This window comes from Delphinapterus leucas, chromosome 10 (assembly GCF_059928025.1).
Source record: "Delphinapterus leucas isolate spDelLeu-1000000601 "Yukka" chromosome 10, BTC_Dleu_Yukka2, whole genome shotgun sequence".
Lineage (NCBI taxonomy): Eukaryota > Metazoa > Chordata > Mammalia > Artiodactyla > Monodontidae > Delphinapterus > Delphinapterus leucas.
This window is the reverse complement of record NC_143138.1, coordinates 460,283-481,181: the sequence shown is the minus strand read 5'-3', so window position 1 is coordinate 481,181 and position 20,899 is coordinate 460,283. Positions and strand designations below refer to the sequence as shown.

At 47.6% G+C, this 20,899-nt stretch overlaps 2 protein-coding genes across 3 annotated transcripts in view; one reads left to right on the top strand and one right to left on the bottom strand.

The window, feature by feature from the left end:
• Positions 1–20,899, bottom strand: part of LOC149748106 (uncharacterized) — a 40,199-nt gene that overhangs the window by 1,132 nt on the left and 18,168 nt on the right. The window contains exons 3-4 of the mRNA XM_089918171.1: positions 1,518–20,774; positions 211–372 (exon numbers count right to left, since the gene is read on the bottom strand). Coding sequence (XP_089774297.1) covers positions 19,794–20,774 — 981 coding nt within the window. The 3' untranslated portion in view covers positions 211–372; positions 1,518–19,793. The remainder of the gene's footprint in view (positions 1–210; positions 373–1,517; positions 20,775–20,899) is intronic.
• The window catches only part of EXOC2 (exocyst complex component 2), a 155,924-nt gene continuing 155,136 nt past the window's right edge, over positions 20,112–20,899 (top strand). For both annotated transcript variants that reach the window (XM_030760199.2, XM_030760200.2), the window contains exon 1: positions 20,112–20,334. The gene's annotated coding sequence lies outside the window, so the exon portion shown is untranslated. The remainder of the gene's footprint in view (positions 20,335–20,899) is intronic.

Genomic DNA, 20,899 nt, shown 5'->3' with positions numbered 1-20,899 from the left:
CGGCTGCCCGCTCCAATCAGAAGGAAATACAGCTCCCCCGCATGGCCAACAAGGTACTGCATCATCCAGTCTCGCCAGACCTCCACACCTGTGTCCCCACGCCTGCCCTTGTGCCCCTGCACCGTCTGCTCCCCCTGCATGCACGTGGTCCGCTGCATGCCTCTCCTCCTCTGACCACCCCGTCAAAGCAGCCCCCACCTCATCCATCACCTTTCTCAGCGTGCACGGCACCTTCCCTGTCTTGAATCGTCTCGTCGGTTCCTGTGTGTTGTGTCTCCACCACCAGAACGTAAGCACGGCCGAGTCAGGGATCTCCTCTTGTTCAGCCATCACTGGGTTTGCGCGCCAAGTACTCAGGATGCGGCCTACTTACTGAACAAATCAACGAACGCATCAGTGGTGCTGTGAGTTGCCCCTTCCCGGGCATGTCCCGGGCTGTGCTGGTTTCCTCCCTGCTAGACCACCTGGGCCTGGTGAGCATCCCCCTCCCACATCCTCCATGCCCCAACACCAGGAGAGCCTCAAAGGGAGACTCCTCAAAGGGAGACCTCAAAGGGAGACTATTCCTGGCTCTGGTCCCCGAGGCAGACGAAGGATGAGTGGATCACGGCAGACGTGAGACCAACACGGAGGCGATTTCAATGGTCCAGGAAAGAGATTAAGTGCCTGAACCAAGGCCCCCGCAGGGGCAGGTGCAGAGTGAATAAGCTCGAGAGATACTGTAGCAGTAGAATCGACTCTCTAGGTAAGTGGGTTGGGAGTGTTCTCGTCTGCTGGGGCTGCAACAAAACTCCACAGATGGGGCACAGCTTAAACAACCGACGTTTATGTCTCCCAGTTCTGCAGGCTGGAAGCCTGAGGCCAGGGTGTCAGCAGGGTTGCTTCCTTCTGAGGCCTCCCTCTCTCCTTGACTTGCTGGTGGCTATGTCCTTACGGTGCGGTGCGTGTGTCTCTCTTCCTATAAGGACACCAGTCCTAGGGGATTAAGGCCCCACCCTATGACCTCATTTAACCTTAATTACCTCCTTAAAGGCCCATCTCAAAATACAGTCACATTGGGAATTAAGCTCCAACATGTTAATTTGTGGGGAACAAGATTCAGTCCATAAGAAGGAGGCCTGTGGAGGTTAGGGAGCATCTAGAATGACTTCCAGAATTATATGAATTGCTTGGTTGTTCTTCGTTGCTATTACTTATGTCTTATTTATTTTCTATATTAAGCATATTATGATCATTTTAAAGGGCAGGAAAACCTTCTGTTGCTTGCAGAGCACAATCTATAGATTGGTTTTAGGACACAGGATCCCTCAACTTCCAAATTCCACCCAAAAATCCCTGAGCCAATTTCTGCATCATTTTGATGAGTGTGTCAGGGGGCTTCATTCGTCTTCAGCACCTGAACCATCACTGCTGCTTCTCAATTCTTCTTGAAAAGATTGGGAAGGAGCTGAGGACACTGTGGTCCCTACAGAAGTGCCCACTGAAGGCTGAGGGTTTGAAGAGTGAAGCTTGCATACCCCAGGTGGGAGGGCATGCAGGACAGAGCCAGGGTGCTGTCCCAGCTGGGCCACCTGCACCTCATCACCTCCTGCTCTGCACACACGCCACATGGGCTTCCGACCTTGCAGGAGCCCCTCTTGTCCCAGCGCCAGGACTGCCACGCACCACACTCCACGGTCAAGCCTCGAGCCCACTTCACCGACTGCTGAAGGAGAAGCAACACAGCTGAACATGCCTCTGGCTCAAAGCACCATTTCCCTCAGAAAATGTGTGATCTCCCTCCAGCACATGGGGCCCTCCTTCTGGCTCCTTCTCCCTTCCCCAGCCTCTCGATGCCCACGATCTCCTTTAGGACCCCTCCTTTAAAGATCACATCCATGTCTCTAGCTCTGCCCTTGCCCAGCTCGACCGTCTTCCACGCAACACCTCCGAAGCGGAATTCCCGATGTTTCCCTCCACCTTCTCATCGCAGCCACGGGCACCAAATCCACCGAGCTGCTGAACTCACTAATAATAATGAGAATAATACTTGCTAACACACGTGTGTCTACTGGAGGCCCAATTCTGTTCTCAGCAGGAAACCTGCCCATTTTTAAGGCTTCCCATTTTCTGCACTGAGCTTCCTTGGAAGGTTTCTTGGAAGGTTTCTTCTGTACACGGTAGGAGCACAGCCACAGGACAAGATCAGAGCTCCCCTCCCGCTGCAGCCCTCACCCACCCATGCTGGACCACGGATGCTGCAAGTCTGCACCTGAGCAACCCCGCCCCGCCCCCGGAACGCCGTGCTCCCCTTCCTAGGGAGGGTTAGCTGATGGTAACAACTACCATGCTCTTTTACACCCAGGGAACAGAGAGCTCACAGAAGACACTGCCTCTCGAAACTGCAGCAGGAGACACTATTAAAAACACAACCGCAGGGAAAAGCTTTAGCTGCAGGTCGAGACCCGCAGGCAAGCCCAGGGCAGCCGGGCTTTGCGGCCAGGCCACCCTCCCGGCTGTTCCTCCTCCTCGAGCCATGGAAAGGGACCACATCCGTGAGCCAGTGGGCACCAGGTGGTGGCTGGGGACACATGTGTCCCTGTGTCCCGGCCGCAGTGGCGTCTCCGTTGAAGGGCTCGGGCGAGCGGCTCAGCTTCACAGCCGTCAGGACTCCGGGTAAACACGCTTGACTGAGTAATGATAACAGCTCTAAAACCCCACAGACGTTTCCAGCACCCAGAAATGTTTATTTTTTATACTAAATTAAATTCATTTTCTCCCTCATTCCCTCTAAGGGAAACGGTGACAAATTTAAATTCAGAGTGGCCTTCTCTCTTGGAGGTGGCCCTGTGCCATGACCTCTAAACAGGCTCTGGTTTGGGTTTGTCTTTCAGCGGGGGCGGGGAGGGGGAGATTGAAGGGCAGGAAAAGAAAAAGTACTGGGTACAGTGCCCTGAGCCAACCGCCTCGCGCAAGAAGGAACTTGTTAAGTATTTTGTATTTACCAGGTTCACAGTAGGTGCTTACTTATGATGGAAAAAGAGAAGGAGACAAATCCTTAAGGAGCATCTGCTTTGTGCCAGACACCACGATGCTGGGAAACAGAAGACGTGGTCTCTGTGCAGCTCCTCAGAAAACTGAAGCTTGGAGGGGTTCCGTTGCCCAAAGCAGCACCAGGCAGAACCAGGGCTTCAGCTCAAGTCTCTTGCATTCCAAAGCCCATTTTCCATCTCGGTATGTTTATCCACACAGCCGTCAATGAGGAGAGCAGCAATAGACCCTGATTTCTGCAGTGCCTATTTTGTTTACATAAATCATTCTGGCCATTTTTATGCTAGTAAATTTGTTACCTCTTGAAAATCTGTATTAGACTACATAGTCTTTGTGCTTCTTTCCATGTTACCCTGGCAATTCCCACCAGCTGCGCACTGGCCAGCAGACAGATGTTCTCAGATGAGCAATCCCTCCAAGGACTAGCTTTCCCTGGATGCTAAGGCTCTACCTCTGGACTCAGGGATGTACACAGACCCTCTAGGAGCTGAGACAGGACGAGAAATTCAGATTGTTGAGAATATCGTTTTAAAACACTGAGCTGAAATAAAGCCATGGTTTGTCAGTCAGTGCCAAAGGACAATCAGACATTGCTTTTTCCAGTTTTGTTTTCCTTTTTAAATTTTAGTCACCGATGAATTTGTAAAGGCGCATGCAGTTACGTATAAAATAAGAAGATGTGCGGCTTAGCTGTGACCTTCAAGGAAAGAAGACACTTGACTTGCTGTTCAGGAAAAGTCATCATAAATGTTGGGAGAACGCTTGACGATGATTCTGATGTTTCTTCTACATGCTAAAGATGGGCCTGGATTTCCCTCACTTCATAAAGTGTAATGTAGAAGTGAGGGAGGCCAACAGCGTGGATTGGGTTGCGCTTCACTAAGGGCCTGTATCAAGAGCTGTACTCGGTTTCAGGGTCGCATCTCGGCCAGATGCTGCCCTGTGCTGATGCCCAGCGGTGGGTGGGACGCAGGAGTGAGAGCAAACAGCCGAGTGCAGGACTCGAGCCAAACTATCAGTGAAAAACACGCTGGGAGAGATCACGTTTCAGAACCTCCTCTCCCATTGAAACAAAAACGAAACAAGCGAACGCTTGCCCCGATGTAGTAACTACTAACTCTCTGAGTCAAAGATTCGTTCCGGAAGGTGCAACACACTTTATGAAGCTCTCCAGGCCTTCCTCCGTGGCTCCGCATCACAGAGGACTCATGGGGCCAGTGGCCATTTCCTGCTCTCTGAATGCTGAGCTCCTGCGCATTCCTCAAAGCCCAGCAGAAAAGCCGCCTCCTCCAAAAGGACCTTCTGGATATCCTGAGTACACTCTGTGGCCGGCTCTACTGCTGTCTTAGAAACAGATAATTCTCTAGCCCGCCATGGCGACTGTATCTGCCTTTGCCTGTGGGAACGCGTGGCCCAGGCAGAGGCCACCTGAAGTTACCAAAGAGAGAAAGCTCTCCTGTGAGACCGTCCTGTCATGGCAGCCCAGCTGATGCTTCGACATTTGGTCAAAGGAGAGCACCCCATGGTGCAGGGGGCCCCTGCTGCTGTTGGGTCCCTGTGGACCCGTCCACGGAGCCCTGGAGCCGAGCACATGGGTGTCTGCCTTCCACGAGCCCACTTTTTGAGCTTAGTGCAAAAAATCAGGACGATGATGTACAGAAGGGCCCCCGATCACGGTGAAGCTGTGCTGAAGGCGGGGAACCACGCTGCCTTCGTAGCAACACCACGTCGGCTGAGCTGTGCTTTGCTGTCAAAACAAACAACCCTGAACCCTCAGGAGTGACGACAACAGCACTTCTCTCTCACTCCGGTGACCCTGTCCTGGCCGCGGCTCTGCCCCACCCAGTCTTTCTCCCAGGACCTTGGCTGAAGAAGCAGACATGATGCAGACATTCTCCAGGAGGGAAAGAAGGTGACAGGTCCCATGACTGCTTTTCAGGCTTCCTCTGTTGCTGCTCCACCATGGAAAGAAGCCCGGGGCTGAGATGGGCCCCAGGGGGACGGGAAGCCTGTAGGAGGGGCAGGGACTGTCCTAAACAGTAATGTCACCCGCCACAACCTGTGAGAAAGATGTGCTATTGAAGCAATCCAGAAAGAACGCTAGACGAGCAGGTTCCTCCTGAGTTTTACTGGAAATACAGTCCCTCCAATTGTCTGGTTCTAGGCTTTAACATTTTCACCTATAGAATCAGAGGTTTGGTCCACGTGGTGTCAAGGTCTCTTCCAACTCTGCGTTGAGCCCGAAGCCTTGCCTCGCGGTTATCTGTTTTGCTATCTTATCCAAAGGACAAGCGCCAGTATCATTTCTCTCTTTCTCACCAAGTGCGGTGCGCGAGAACACTGGCTGAATAAATAAGTTAAACCTAATGAATAGCTTACGCTTTAGTGGGAATTCAATAGATGATTTCCTGGAAGCAGGTTCATGGCCCCCGCCTTGGTGGAGAAGGAGGAAAAGAAGGAGAAGAAACAAAAACGCAGCACAAGAGGGCCTGGGGGTGGGGGGGCAGGCCCGACAACGCAGCCTGGGGATTCCCGGCTCCTGGGACGTCCCCTTGAGGGCAGCTCCGTCACCACGGGACTCAGCCCTGGATCTCCCCATGGCTGAAAACTCCTTAACTTACTAAATCTAAAGGCATATGTATTTTGAAACTATTGCAAATGGAAAGAGGTTTCTTTCTTTTTTTCCCTGTTCCGTGTTTTGTGTAGGGAAAGTAGGTAAAGAGCACACTCCCAAATCATTAGAATTCAACTATAGGAAACGCTGCAGTATTATGCGAAAATGAAATTCCTGATTTTACTGTGAAAAGGAAATGATAGCCTTTCGAACCTAACAAAATAGCTGATTTGCCAAGAAAATGCTCTCAGCTAGAAGGAATCCGCCAGGAAGAAAAATAGTCAGTGCTTGGGTCCCATTTACTCTGTTTTTGTAAGGTGATGAATAATCATTTTTTGAAGCTCTCCTAAATTTATGACGAATACACAGCATTCTTATTTCAATAATTACAAAGCATGATTTGGGTTTCACATTTTATCTTCAGCTGGAGTGAGTGATGGGCACTGTCTTCCGCTCAGCCCTGCCGGTCCCGCCCTGAGGTGCAGCTTGGCAAGGTCACCTGCGAGCCTAACTCCTTGTTCTAAGGATTGTAGCCCACAGTAACTCCTCAGTCATTGCACTCCTTGGTTGTAAGAGTAAATCGGATGTGTAGATTCACTTTGCATCAAGCCTTTGTGTGGTTTGAAATTAAATACAAGTAGACCCACAACAAAGATAAAATCCATCAGAATAACAGGGGCTGTTTTGTAAGCTCAACCAACATCATGCAGCTGGAAAACCAACCCTTTTTCCTTTTTCCTTAACTAACTCCAACATGATGAGCTGTAAAACTCCACATGCTGTAGTGAAATCTGAGAAGTGAAACAGAAAGCAAGTGAAGGAACAACGCAGGAGTCGGGTACGAACGCACAAACCTTGAAGGGTCCTTTGTTTTCCAGCTTTCCTTTTGTGGCTTTCAAGTATTACCTTCAAATCAGTGATTTGAGCATTTCAGAGAAACACATTTAAGGAAAGGCACTTCTAGAGCATAACTTTTTTCCTCCCTCAGAAATCTGTACTCAGGAGACACTGGCCCTTGCTTTGGGGAGGGAAGGCACCCCGTCTCCCTACCTCATGACACACCCACTGGCTACAAGCCGTTCCACCAAGTGGGAGACAACCCACCCTTAAGCCTGACACTTCTAACTCATGAGCATTTTATACTTTTCACCAACTGTCTGGAGTATTTCTGCTTCCAGCGGCTAAAACTCTGTATGTGGGCGATACTGAGAACGTTCAGGAAGCTTAGGCTTTAAATATATAACGTTCGAAGAACTTTCAAGTGCTACTTTACCACTAAACCCCCGAATCACGGAGCCTGGCAGCTCCGCGGGCAGGACGTGATGCCCGCCGCCTGCCTCTGGCGTCACATCCCCCCGTTGGTCTGCAGTTTTCCTTGGAGACGGGCCATCTTCACACTGTGCCTGCATCCCCTTCCAGCCCTCCTGCCACTGCTCTGTGTGCACGACCCTGCCTGGGGCGCCTGGGACGGATCTCCTGCCATTTCCTGCACTCTGCACAAGCACTAATTGAAAATTTGGGTGGCCTTGCTTATTTATTTTCCTGGAATGCAGTGGGTTATATTTTCATGGCATTTTCTCAGCAGTGCAGCATTTCAATTTCAAACTAGGACAATGAGAAGAAAAGCCAGTTCCCATCAGCAAAAGACGACTGCACCCAGTTTGGATTTGCAGGATGGCGTGTATAAATTGTGACTAAATGTAAACCATCAGAAATGCCTGTTTTTTTCAGGAAACTAAAAAGACAAGTTGACTTTCTCCCTAAAAAGAAAAAAAACAACAACATGGTGATGGGCTCAGTTACCACAAAAAATGAAAGATAAATAGAAGGTACCATTCAAAACTATTTGGTAAAATTCAGCAATTCACTGTCCATGTCTAAATCTTCATAAGATGCACTGGCTCGAATTTTCTGTTGGATTCGTGCCTGTCAGAAAGCTTCACAGCAGCACTGGAGTCTTGTACAAATCACATCCTGGTTTGCATGGGCATTTCTCTTTAGCAATATGAAGGCTAACAGTGGAACTTTTAATTTTATCAAGATGTTATCCCATGTTATTCTAATAATCTACCACTGCTGTAAGTTTTGTACTGCTTAATATTTAAAGAGGAATCTATTTCAATGAAGTTGTGTAGAAACACAATTTTGGCAAAAATTGAATTTATACACATGGCTTAGAGAGTTTACACCTTAAAACTGCCTTTCGATTTCATCCTGAATGTGTGCATCTTTCATTTCTGAAATAACAGTATATATAGAGTGAATTTTTAATATCTGATACATTTTGCATGAAATATTTTAAAAGAAAACTTTAGAATGATTGAAAATATATGCACATGTTAAATAAACTTATTTACCAAAGACAATTACTTTAATAAAACTCCCTGAAAAAGTGCCAGTTGAGGGGCAAATACATTTCCAGTTTCGTGTCTTAAATAGGGCTGAGTCTAGGTCATTTTCTTAATCTTGAGAGCTACCTTCCCTTGGTCTGTATGCATTCCTGCCATTGGTGTAACTGACGGGCACACCAACTGTACATCAGTTCACCTCAGAATGGGACACTGACGAGACCTTTTCTTGGAGCAAAGTTGCCACGGCTATGATCTGAAAGTAAAATGTTCAAAAGCCTCTGAACTAGTTTGGGCAGATGATTTGGGAAATAAAGAAATTTCGTCTGTTCATTTTAATCAAACAATTAATACTATTAAGTTGCTATTCTGAGTTACTTTTTAAAAATTGGAAATAGTGCTAAATTGTCAAAGAATCAATGACACTGGCACATATCTTCCCATAAAAATAAGTACTAAAGGTATCTGGCTTCTCAGGTGAACAAACTTATTAAAGCTTCACTATAATTCATGAATAGGATTTCTCTTCCACACACATTTTGTCTTAAAATTAAGGGTGTTAAAGAGGAAAACAAAATCTGTTGGACTATGTAAATATTGCTGAAGTACTGATTTTGAATATACAGATGTGAGCTGAATAACATAATTATAGTTTTTCATGTGCTACTGATTATGTATTTGAAACTCACTCTATAAGAAATGCTGTGCATATAATAATGGTAACACTTCATGTTTACATAGGTCTTCATAAACTTCAAAAGTATTTTTCAACATATGTAATTGAGGTTCATAATAATTCTTTGAGGCTCACTTGCTTAAAAAGCACATTAAATTTTGTGTTTTAAGAAAAGGTATTAAAGGAAAGTAAGCGTATGTTTATTAAAAACATAGACATAGTAATAGAACCAAGCATGGAAAACACAAAAATTTTACAGTTTAAATAAAGAAGATACTTGGCCTTGGATGGCCGTGTCAGATGTTTGATCCAGTGCAGCTCTTCTGACCTTCTGAACAGCTTAGGAAACAAGCTAGCAGAACTTCACTAGCTTGGTAAATTCAAATATATTTTATGTAGTATTTTTCCTTTCATTTCACTGACTTTAATAAAACGATAAAAGGAAATATTGCATTATTCACATTCACATCATTTTTTCCAGTAGTGGGCCTCTTCTTATGTCTGTCTTGTTATGTTAAATTACACCTTAGGAAAATAAATGCCATCTGAGATACAGTCCATTAGGAGACTCGCCGTTTGTAGTTGAGTCAGAACAGATATGGGGAAAGATATACTTGCACAAAGTGTCAAAAATAAAAATTACATATTTCTAATATTTCCCAGTATCATTTCCACTTTGCTGGAATTAACAATACATTTTAGTATGGCTGATGATTTCTTCCCTAGATGTGAAATAGCAAAATATTTTTTAAAAGAAATGTACGTCACAGAACAAACAAGAACCAAACCACTTCTGGTGACCAGCCCTTCCCTGCGTCTGGCGGAGCTGCCGCTTCCTTAGGTAGGGATGTAGGATGACTCCAGAGTATATTTTACAACTTGTGCGTAGACATAATTCACAGCCGAATTTAGGAATTGCCCAACAGAAATTAATTCCTAAAATGTCGAAACTACTCCTAATAAAACCGCCAAGTCTGGGCTGGAGGATTATTTCCATGACAGGGGTGGGCCGTTACCTGCAGGGGAACAGGCTGCTGCGGGGACTGCACAGAACAGAAAACCGAAAGCCTGAGTACGAACATCTTCTCATCTGTGCTTTCTCTGGAAACTTAACGACTTGGACAGCAAATGAGGTACATGGACAGTGTTGGAGAACAGACTCGTTGGATCTATGTATCGGTTTTCTGCATCTGACATCCAACTGTATACAACTGACAACTTACCTGATTTGGATTAGTTTATCCAAAGCACAGGCAAAATAAACCAGGTCCTGATTTCTTTTTCTTGAGAAAATAAGCTGGTTCTTCTGCACACTTTCTTGTAATAGAGGCAAAAAGCGGTGCATAACTAAGAGAACAAGGCACCTAACAGACTTCCAGGCCAAGGATCTGCCAGTGTAGACCGTCCACTCCCTTCAAGTCGGGGAGTGGAGCCCAGACCCTCCCAAACATGATTCTCCAGTTACACGGCCTCAGACAATCTCAAGAGGCATTGAAAGCAAAGCACAGTTTACAACCTTCCTGTGATGAGGAGGCCAGCCGCAAAAGAGAAGTGTGTCAATCGGAGAATGTTTTAAACATTAGAATGTTGCTGTCAGCATTCCTTTCACAGAGAATTCTGCCGAAGGCCTCAATTTACAGAAAAGATGAAAGAGCTGCGAGGAAAACAAGTATTTGAACTGTGACTGAGGGACAGGATGAGGCAGGTGGGCTGAAGCGGGTTAGGACAAGCGGAGTCTGAACGTCAGAAGCCTGCAGCCCCCATGGTGGCCCCCCGGTCCTCACACCTGCCGCCCGTGGGACTGCGACCCCCAGGGGCCACCCCTCACCCCTGCAGCCCTTCCCAGCGGCTGATACCTCCAAACTCGGTTTAAGTTTTCATTCGTTTCTTAGAGGGTGTGGGTGCGTGTGCATGTGTGCGTGCACGTATGCGTGGGTGTGTGCGGCGGGCAGTGACCCACGATGCACACCGCCGGCCTAAGCTCAGCAAGCCCCTGGCCTACCTGCCAGGTGAGTCTTTGCCCGAAGACGAGGTGGGGCCCCTGCGCAGGGCACAGCCCTGCCCTTGGGTTGGCTGCCTTCACCCGCCACCTCCCGTGGCTTTTATAAGGTGAAAGCCGAAGCATCAGTAAGTCCGTGCAGTCACTTGCTACTCTGCCTTCCAATTCTCTCAGAAGCATTTGTTCTGTTGGGAAGTGGAAATGGAAGGAGGGAAGGGGCCCTGGTCTGTGCCCTCGCGTCCCCATCCCCTCCTACTCAGTTCTTCCCCAGGCACCATGACTTGTCAGCTGAGGGTCCTCGCCTGCCTGCGGCTGCCTCTTCTGGTTCTCTAACCATTTTTCTCTTCACTATGAAAGTGTGATTTTCAGTAATAAAAAGCCACAGGATATAATCAACCCCTGTGAATCTAAGACAAATTATTTATGCAAAAGGGATAAGAAGTTGACACCTGCTGCTACCTTCTCTGGCAGGTCCAAGTGCTTGCTTCAGTCTTCTGGACCAGTGGCCACCACCTCCTGCCCCCCAGGGTGCGGTGCCCCCTGGACTGGCCGTGAGTCTCTCTATACGATTATGTTCACGACGGCCTGAAAAGAACTCCAAAACTGGGTGGAGATGTTTACATCTCAGACTCCCACAGACTCTGTACATGAAAGAAGGTTTTTGTCTCTAAGTGTTTCTCAGCGATTGCAGACTACTATTAATTGTAAATATTGTTAGCAATATTAATTTTATTATAACTATTACAGATATGCTGAAAAGATAAGTCAGCCTAAATTCATATATCAGAGTTGCTAAAATTTTTAATTTTTTCATCTTTAAATAAGCTGCTTGCTTAGTCTTCTTAGAAGTGCAGTTCATTAAGTGCTTCTACAATGAGAACTATTCTGATTCCCTCTTTAAAAAATGTAAGGTCTCTCAAGTTTGTAAAAGTTAATTTGCTGTTGCTGTTTATATGCTAAGACAACATGAAATCTCATTGGATGAAGGAGAAAGCTTTGATTCCATAAAAGAGCTACCTGCATCCTCTAATTATATTTTATAAGCAAGGTCAGTATTCTAAGTTAGTTATTTAGGTTCATTAAATGTCATGAAATATATAACATTTATGGTAATTAAAAAATGTTTAACATGCAGTTATTAGATTCCTAATAAGGATGGGCATATAGTTTCAAAGTACATTTGATTTGTTATTGTCCTTTTACAAAGAAAAAGGTGGTGATAATGTGTATTTAATTGTATTCTCGTATGAAGCTTACAAATGGCCCATATTTCTGTATCTCCGAGATCACAATAATGTGAATGTGTGTGCATATAATGTGAATTATAACATACAGACTTCTTCCTACACGAATAAGTTCACATTAAAAAATTCAAAGATTAATAGTGTACAGGTCGCTCACTTTTAAAGCAGTGTTTATCTGGGCTAGCATTGTAACAAGATTAGTTGTGTCCATAGCCTTGTGCCTGGGATTATTTCCACCCCTAACTCTGCTTACATAATTGTGTTAACTCAAACCTAACCAATACCCAAGTCCTTTACATGGTTCTGCTCAAAACTTGCTGGTTTAAATATGTTAGAGCGGGGCTTCCCTGGTGGTGCAGTGGTTGAGAGTCTGCCTGCCGATGCAGGGGACACGGGTTCGTGCCCCGGTCCGGGAAGATCTCACGTGCCGCGGAGCGGCTGGGCCCGTGAGCCACGGCCGCTGAGCCTGTGCGTCCGGAGCCTGTGCTCCGCAACGGGAGAGGCCACGACAATGAGAGGCCCGCGTACAGCAAAAATAAATAAATAAATAAATATGTTAGAGTATGCTTGAAAAACAAGCAGGAAAGGCAGATTCTTCAGAATTCTAGCTCTTATTTTCTTATTTGTTAAAATCTTCCCCCCAAAGATTCTCTCAGACAATGAATTTGCTTCAGCCCTAATTGTAAATATTTATGAAACAAGACCTGTATGCAAAAAATAAAAAGACAAAACAGGATGTTTTATTTATCATCATAACCTTCCACAATCCAAAATATGTTGTTCTTATTTTACTTTTGGAAAATAAATATTGCGAACAAATAATTAGAATGTCTTTAATGGCAGTTAAGCTTAATTTATAGAAACAAAGAGAGGACGTGTAGGGAAAGAGCAATGCCCAGACTGTGAGGCACTGTGTCTATACTTGTTGATCTGCAAAGCAAGCTCGGATTGCTGCAAAATGCATGTACAGAGGACCTCTCTGAATTAGTGGCTAGATGATTAGTTTTGTGCAGAAAACAAACCTTTTTTTGAAAGTGCTTGTTAGAATTCAACTGCCTATAGCACCAGTTAAACAGATATCTTAGACATTAAAAAATTACTACCAGCTCTATTGAGGTAGACTTGAATATAAAAATTGCACACATTTAATGTATACAATTTGGTGAGTTTGGAAGTTACACATCTTGAAAGGAAAGAATTACGGTGTGTAAATCAAGAAAGGAAAGCAATGTGAAAATTCTGTAAGTATAGGAAATCAACTAAAAATGCAAAAAGCTTGCCTCTCTGATGTGGGAAGCTGCCTGGTCTTGTTCAGGAAGAACATTCTCAATTCTTTGAGAATTAATTTAACTCTTATTTCTCTTAAAGCATGCCAAAACCCATGGGTCGGAGGCGGCCAGGGCTGTACAGCAATGCATTGCTTCTCCTTTATTTGGACGATGCTCTACTTTACACTACAGTTTCTGGTCTGAAATTATATTTACTAGAAAAATTGCTGCCAAATTTAGAGTCAGTAGTTAGCAGCATGCTTATGCAAAAACTATTAAACTGGATGGTGTTTAATTTTTTTCCTGGTTATTAACCCATGTTGTGTCTTGTCACACCATGGCTGGTCGCTCTTCCATTAGACAGTGGAAGAGAACTGGCGCTTCAGAGCAAGCCAGCACTGTAACCAAGGAAAATATGGTCTGTAAATTCTGGTTCAAAACTGATTTTCATAAAGAATGAAAACCTCCTTCTAAATGTGTCCTGACAAATACAAGCTTACAAAGAGAAGGCCAGTTAACAGCAGTGACAATGACATTTAAACACATCTGAAACACAAATGGCACGAAAGGGCTAACAGCAGTCACTGAAGTTTTCTTCCACAATTTGGAATCAGCAAGCAGAGCATATAAATTTCTAGGATAAAATTATAATTACAGCATTAGAGAGACAGTCCCCACTAGTTCTCAAACAAAGCTTTGTTAGGGAGCCTCAAAAGTCTACAGTTTGAAAAGCTGTTGTTTATTGGAAAGAAAGCATATGCACAGGCGAAAATCTGTCATTCATATCTGTGCATTCGAGTGTCTCTGTTAGCGGGATGGATATGCAGCATGATAAATATATGTAAGGCATAATAATGCAAATCAACACAGCCTCACACATCTGGGCTCTGAAAAAATGTGGCCAAGCTTGGAAGGAATTACTTTATGGAAAAGTAGGAATTCAATAAAAACATAACGTTGAAAATCAACCCACATGTTTACATTGTATTGTTTTCCTCTTCATTGCTTTACTTCACAGCTAACCTCCTACAGTTTGACTTTCCACTCCAGCTGCACTCCAGTGCCACCGCCAGGGACAAAGAGGCAAAGATACTAGTTCACGGCGGCTGGGGGCTGTGGAGGTGTGGACGCGATTCAGGACAGGGGTCAAAAGTTACAGAAACAGAAAAGGATCAACAATCTGCTTCAAGTTCGGAGAAGGCAACCAAGAAGTTCTGTTTTAAAATGGATTGCATTATAGGTGACAAATTCAAAGAACAAAAAGATCCCTTTAATTGAATACCAAGAAAAATTAGTGTGACCTGCTACCACTGGCATATAGTTATTCCGAAAATCCCCACTAACAGCCCCACCTGTCTTCCCCTATGCACAGAGGAAGGCCCAAATTCACTGCAGAACAGTCACTTGCTGGAAAACAGAGCCATGAGTTCAGGGCTTACAGGGGCTTTACGGTGGCTCCTACCCACCACCTTATTTCAAAAATGAGATCACCGGACCTCTCAAGGGGTCAAAGAATGCACCTGATCAGGGTCCATATAAGGCTGGCCCAGAATGTGGGTTTCTGGACTCTAATCTCTCTCTATATCTATCTATCTATCTATCTACCTACCTAGCCATCCATCCATCCATCTATCCATCTATCAATCTATTTACCTATCACCTATCTATCTATCTATGTGTATTTAAACCAACAGCAGTATAGTCAACTCTTGATTTTTCAGGGACCATTGATATTTGTTTATTTTTAGTATGTCACTGCTCAAACTCCACCAGGAGCACAAAAATAAGTTCTTACTCAAATCAATTGGCTATACTTTGTTATCACTTCTTTTTTTTTCAAATTTAGGTACTTATTTAATTCAGGTACTTATTCAGGACCTGCATAGGTTTAAAAAAAAAAAACCACATACAGTAAACAAATCATAAATGAAAAACTGGATGCACTGTCACAAAGTGAACACACCTGTATTATCACACAGGTTAAAAAGTAAATTCAATTATTGCCAGCACCCCAAAGTCTCCTTTTTGTCCAGTCCCAGTCTCATCTCCACCCCTACATTACTGTTTGCCCATATAATTGAAATCATACAGTATTTATTCTTTTGTGTCTGTCTTCTTTTGTGCAGCATTATCTGTGAGTAGACTTTCATTGCTCTGCTGTACTTCATGACATAAATATGCCACTATTTATGTGTTTATTTTCACTGTGGACAGGCATTTCACATACACCGATGTGAATGTCCTCTTACACATCTTTTGTGCCAATATAGACACAGTTCTCTTTGGTAGATGGCTGGGGACAGAACTGTATGTTATCACTTTTGTTATAAGGGTCCAGTCAGAAAGGAAAAAGGTTCAGACTGTTGTCTAAAGTGTGGGCTGGATGTTTTCCTTGGCTTTTAATTTTCTGTGTACTCCTCGTCCCTCTGTACCACGCAAAGTGTGTAGGGAGCTCTGCCTTCCTGGGGGATGGCCCAGGATACTGGGCGGTGGGAGAGCACCAGCAGCTGCTTGCAGTGGAGCTCACAGGGCGCGGGGGGCAGGACCAGCCTCCGGGATGCACAGGCCTGAGAGCCGGGACACGGGTGTGGTGAGCAGGTCCTGCACACTGACGCTTGCTGTTGCTGTCGGGAACACATTCACTACTCCAAGCGGGGTATAGCTTAGCTCACAATGTAGGCGAAATCTACTGAAAACAGAGGGTGAGAAAACTGCCTTCAGGGAGTTTAAAATCTTTTATCAGCTTGGTGGGAAACCAAGGAGTTAGCCAAGCAATGAAAGGACTCATAAATATCGTGTCACATTAGAATAAAAAAGAATGAGATTTGAGGCCAGGCAGATTACACGTATTCAAGGCATTCCTAAAACTCCTGGGAAGCGGGAAGCCTTCATAAAGAAGTGTCCAGAGGACTGAAATCCTACGCAACAGCCGAGAGGCCGACAACATGTCTCCCTGCCTAAGTGGAGCCGGAACTGGCGACATCTGCCTTTACAGCAGGGCACAAAGAGCAGCAGGCCAAGGCAGCCGGCTGCTCCGAGCCCCCGTGCGTTAGGACAAGCATCACGTCAGTGGAATAAACTGGGAACGTGGTACCATTTTTACGGCTACTGATAAATGCAAAGCACATAGGACCTTAAAGTGGAAAGCCGGAAAAGACAAAACACACACACTCAGAAACCCAAGACAAACAAAAAAGCTCCCAACCCCCTAATGCTGCCTAGCAATTTAAAACAAATTAATGCTACCTTTCATTCAGTGATAAGTCCTTCATTTAGAACATAAAGAGGCCTAAATTCCTAGTCACAGAACCTCAGCAGCAGCAGGGCCTAGCAGGGCAGGGAGGCCTCACTCCAACCCTGTTCCCTCTCTCCAGGTGCCACACCTCTCATGTCTCTCTGGCAGCCAGTGACTGTCCTCAATCTCTGTCCTCTTCCAGACCACCTACAGACAGCCGGGAGAGACCCCGGAATAAACACAGCTGCGTCTTTGTGCTGGTGGCAGCAACGGGGTAACGCTGTTGAAACACGGTATCCTTGCGCAGACCCAGCTTTATTTATAGGGTGCTTAACAAAACATGCAAAGAGAAGGTAAGCAGAAAAACACAAGGGCTCTGCTTTGCTGTAGAATTGGAGACATTTATTCTGAGGCCTTTGCAGATACAGCGCTTTGAAGCTGACAAGAAACACAGATGCTGAAGTCCACACAAAGGCATCTGCTAGGAGTACAGGGTAGCCAGATTCCTTAACGAACAGGCCCAATCTGAGAATTGCTAAAACAACGTCATAACTGTTACAACCTTGGAGGATTTCAAATTGTCCTTGTGATCTTAAATCATAAAAGACTCCAGCAAAGAATGACAAAGCTGGGTGGTATTCGATGGAACCTCTCAGCAATTCATACATTGTCAAGATGGACACAGTAAACTGGGCTCATGTTTGCCTCTAAGTGACCATAAAGCACGTTCTGAAATAGACTGCTAGAAACAGGCATCTCCCCCAACTCTGCCACTATCATGATGTTTTGTTATGATTGTTACTTTTCGTTTTCCACTCAACACTTACTTAGGTTGTGGTTAGTGCTATTACTGAGTGGCTGGCCTGATGTATTGAATACCTGCTGTGTAAGGCCCTGTGGTATCTACAATGGAGACAGGAATTTGCCATCAAGGGGCTTTGTTAAGCTGTGCGTTAACACATCAAACCATTGTCAGTCTTTGGTAAAAAGGATCACTAGATATGGCAAAATATAGTTGTTTTGAGGATTAGAATCTGTACTAACTATGGTCCATTACAGACTGATATACCATGTAGCATGAAACACTTCAGGTGTTCACTTAATGTAAAAAAAAAATCTACAGAATGGGGAACTGTGCCATCATAGTGTTTGCTAAGACTGAAACCAAAGGAATTCCACGTTTCAAAGTTATTTTTTCCTCTCTAGGACAAACGAAATCTGATGCAGAATTGTAAACACAAGCTACAGTGATATTTAATTGCCTCAGCAGCTACTCCAGAATTTCGGGTTTAATGATTTAATTTCCGGCCGGCTTCTGCACGTATTGCACTAACACTTGCCAGGGGCTTCAGAATGTGGACCAGAAGTTTAAGAAAAAAGAAACACTACCAGTAATTTTTATATTAGCAAAAGACTCTTTCTTCTTCTAGTGTTTCTGTCTCAGGGATACAGTATCATTTATCATTTTTTTGATCCAGGAAAGAGCTGTGAGTCCTCAAGAGTCATTCATACCAGCTTAATGGCAGGATCGCCTGACTTGGGAAACGATGCATCACCGAGAGCAAAGGAGAGACGAGAAACAGGTTCAGTTTCACTGTGAGGCAGGGTACCACTGCCGACCTGTGCTTCAGGCCGCTGACTCGTGCTTCCTGTGTTTAAAGTGAATGATCCTGGGAAAGCTGAGTTACTGCACACGGAAGCACTCCTTCCGAGGTAAAGGGGAGAAAAACGAAGTCACGCCAAGTCCCACAACTGAGAACGTTTGTCCAAAATGTTACCTTCTTTTTCTCAGGATGTATTTCTCTAATATAGGTGTGCAATTCAACATGTAAAGGTATTCAAATTGTAATAAAAATAGGCTGCTTGTTTTTCTGTGATAACGCCTGTCTTGGCTGGACTCCCCCGGAAGCTGACCCTGCGATACGGTTTCCTCGAATTTAACTTGGGAGGTGATACCAGGAAACACCAGGAGGGGATGGGGAAGCCAGGTGGGAAAGGGGAGGAAGCAAGTGGAGGTGTGGGTGAAGGTGGTCCTGAGGGCACTGGGGCCCAGCCTCGAGGGCAGCTCTGGACACGCTGGATACCGTGCCTCCCAGCCGCCCCGGGGGCTCCACACCAACTCCTCGCCTGTCTTTGGCTGAAGCCTGCTTCCGGGCCAGGAAACTCTCCAGTGCTTCCAGCCTACCACGTGTCTAGGAAGAAAGACCCAAGGCACAGCGGCAGGTGCCAGAGAGCAGAGGGGCAGCAGAGGGGGTACGGGTGGGCTCTGGTGGGCACTGCTACACCCTGTTGTGTTCACCTGGTCCTGTCACTGGTGCCTCACGGAGTTACACCCGCACCAGGAGTGCTGATAGACTGAGCTGTGGGCTCCTGCTGCAGTTAGTCCTGGGGCCACAGAGGTTCTCAGCATCTTCCTCCTTTATCACTCGTTCCGGATGTCCCTCACTCTCCACCAGCACTTCTGCTGGCCTAGGTTGCCTGCTTGATGATGTTGCTTGTTTCGTCCCTGTGGGGCCTGAGCCCCTGGTTGCCATACCCCTGTCAGGCCAGGGGTGCTGCGTTATCCATTTGCTGCTATCACCAGGCACGGAAAAGATGCTCAGTGAGTGCCCTGAGTCCAGAAGTAATCCTCCCTGCCCCTGTTTCCTACTGATCATAAAGGTCATTTTTTTTTTTTTTGTCGCCTGTATGAGGAGCCCAGGGGAGGAGAGGTCCTTAGATTGAGTGGAACCTTGTGTCCCCTGGCAGAGCATCCTTCCCTGCCGCAGGAGCCAGGGCTCTACTGGGGACGCAGCACCGTACGCTGGTACGAGGTTCACAATACACCTTGCATCCCATAGCACAGCATCCCACCCCCGCGAAAAGGTTATTCCCGGCCAGAGCTACAGTTGTGCCCCTGAGGCCGTTCTAATGTTCTACCAGGGTGGCACCTTCTGGGTGTGTGAAGTAGGGCAGACCCAGTGCATCTTGCGGTACTGGCCCCTCTGTCATACCTCTTTCACTCTCAAACGGGTCCCTGTCCCAGGTGATATCACGGGAAGCCCCCCTGATGATATATCAGACACAGTGAGCAACTGCACAGTGATGACTGCCAGAGCCCTGCAGGCAGGGAAGACTAACCCGAACCCGGATCTGCATCTGGGTCTGAGAAAATCCGCTTGCCACCCAGTGGCTGCCTGGCCTCCGGGAGGGAAGGCCCCGTTCCCCGGCTGGACCTCGGCCTCCGCGTCCGGAAGGGCGGACGCAGCGCGCAGCTCCATAGCCGCCACCACGGATTCACACTCCCAGGCCCCGGAGCAAACAGGCCGGCCCGTCGGCTGGAGTAACCCGCACAGGCGAGCGGAGAGGAGGAGCGGGGAAGCAGAGGCGCAGCCAGCCTTCATCCCTGGTACACACAACGCGCGACTCCCTCCGCACTAAACCGAGTGGCCGGAAGAGCGCGTTCTCTTCCGTCCCGCAGCGCTCGGGGCTGCGCGTCACTTCCGGCCGGCCCGCGGCGGCCGCTCCCTGTCAGGCAGCCGGTTCCTCCTGGCCGGGCCCGGGTGGGCAGCCTTTCTATGTCGGAGGCCGGCTCCCGGCAGCGCCCGCCCACCGAACCCGAGCACAGTCCACGCGCAGGGGTCCCGGCCGCGAGCACCATGGCATTCCGGCCTGCGCGTCGCCTGCCGCCCAGACGCGGAGGTTCAGCCTGAGGCTCCTGAGGAACCGGGGTCGCGGACGGGTACTCCGCTCCCATCCGTCTCCCAACTCCCGCCCCCACCCCGCCCCTGGGGCTCGGCCGTCGGGCGCTCGACGCTCGACTGCGCGGCGGATCGACGCCCTCGGCGCTCCGGTGGCGGAAGTGAGGACGTTGGCGGCGGGGCGGCAGCGGCCAGGGAGCCCTTGGTCGAGCGCGGGGTCCTGTCCGTGCGGGCCTGCAGGTAGGTGTGGTGGGGGTGAGGCCTTGGCTGAGGCCGGCTGGGGCCGCCGTCAGCCCCGCGTCGCCCTGCAGCCGCGACCGTGCGGAGGGGCCCTGCGCGGGTCCCGGAGCCCCGCCCCCTCCCCGCCGTCCGGGGCCCCTGCTGGGGACTCGGAGCCCCGCCCCGGCTCCCGGCGTGCGCCTTCGGAGCGCCGAGCCTCGGGGGCGGTTGGCCGTTGGCCTCAACTGCTCCCTGGAGCGCCTGCTTACCTGTCCCAGCGTAGGGTTGCGGGGTTCACTGGCGGGGAGCGAAGTCAAGAGGCCGGTGTTGCTTGTTCTCTTCGGTCGCGTCACTGGAGAGCTGCGCCGAGCGTTTACTAGGCGCCCGTCGCCTTGCCTCCGGATCGATTGCGTTATCCCCACTTGACGGACGGCTAGACGGAGCTCATCGTGGCGGCGCGCCTAGCCGTCAGTCTCAGCGCGGGCTGCCGTTGCGGCCGCGCCCGGACGCCGGTGCTGCCCCAGTGAAGCCGGGGCGTGCTCAGGCGGGCGGGAAACCGCGCGCAGGCGCTTCTCTCGGAGGGGAA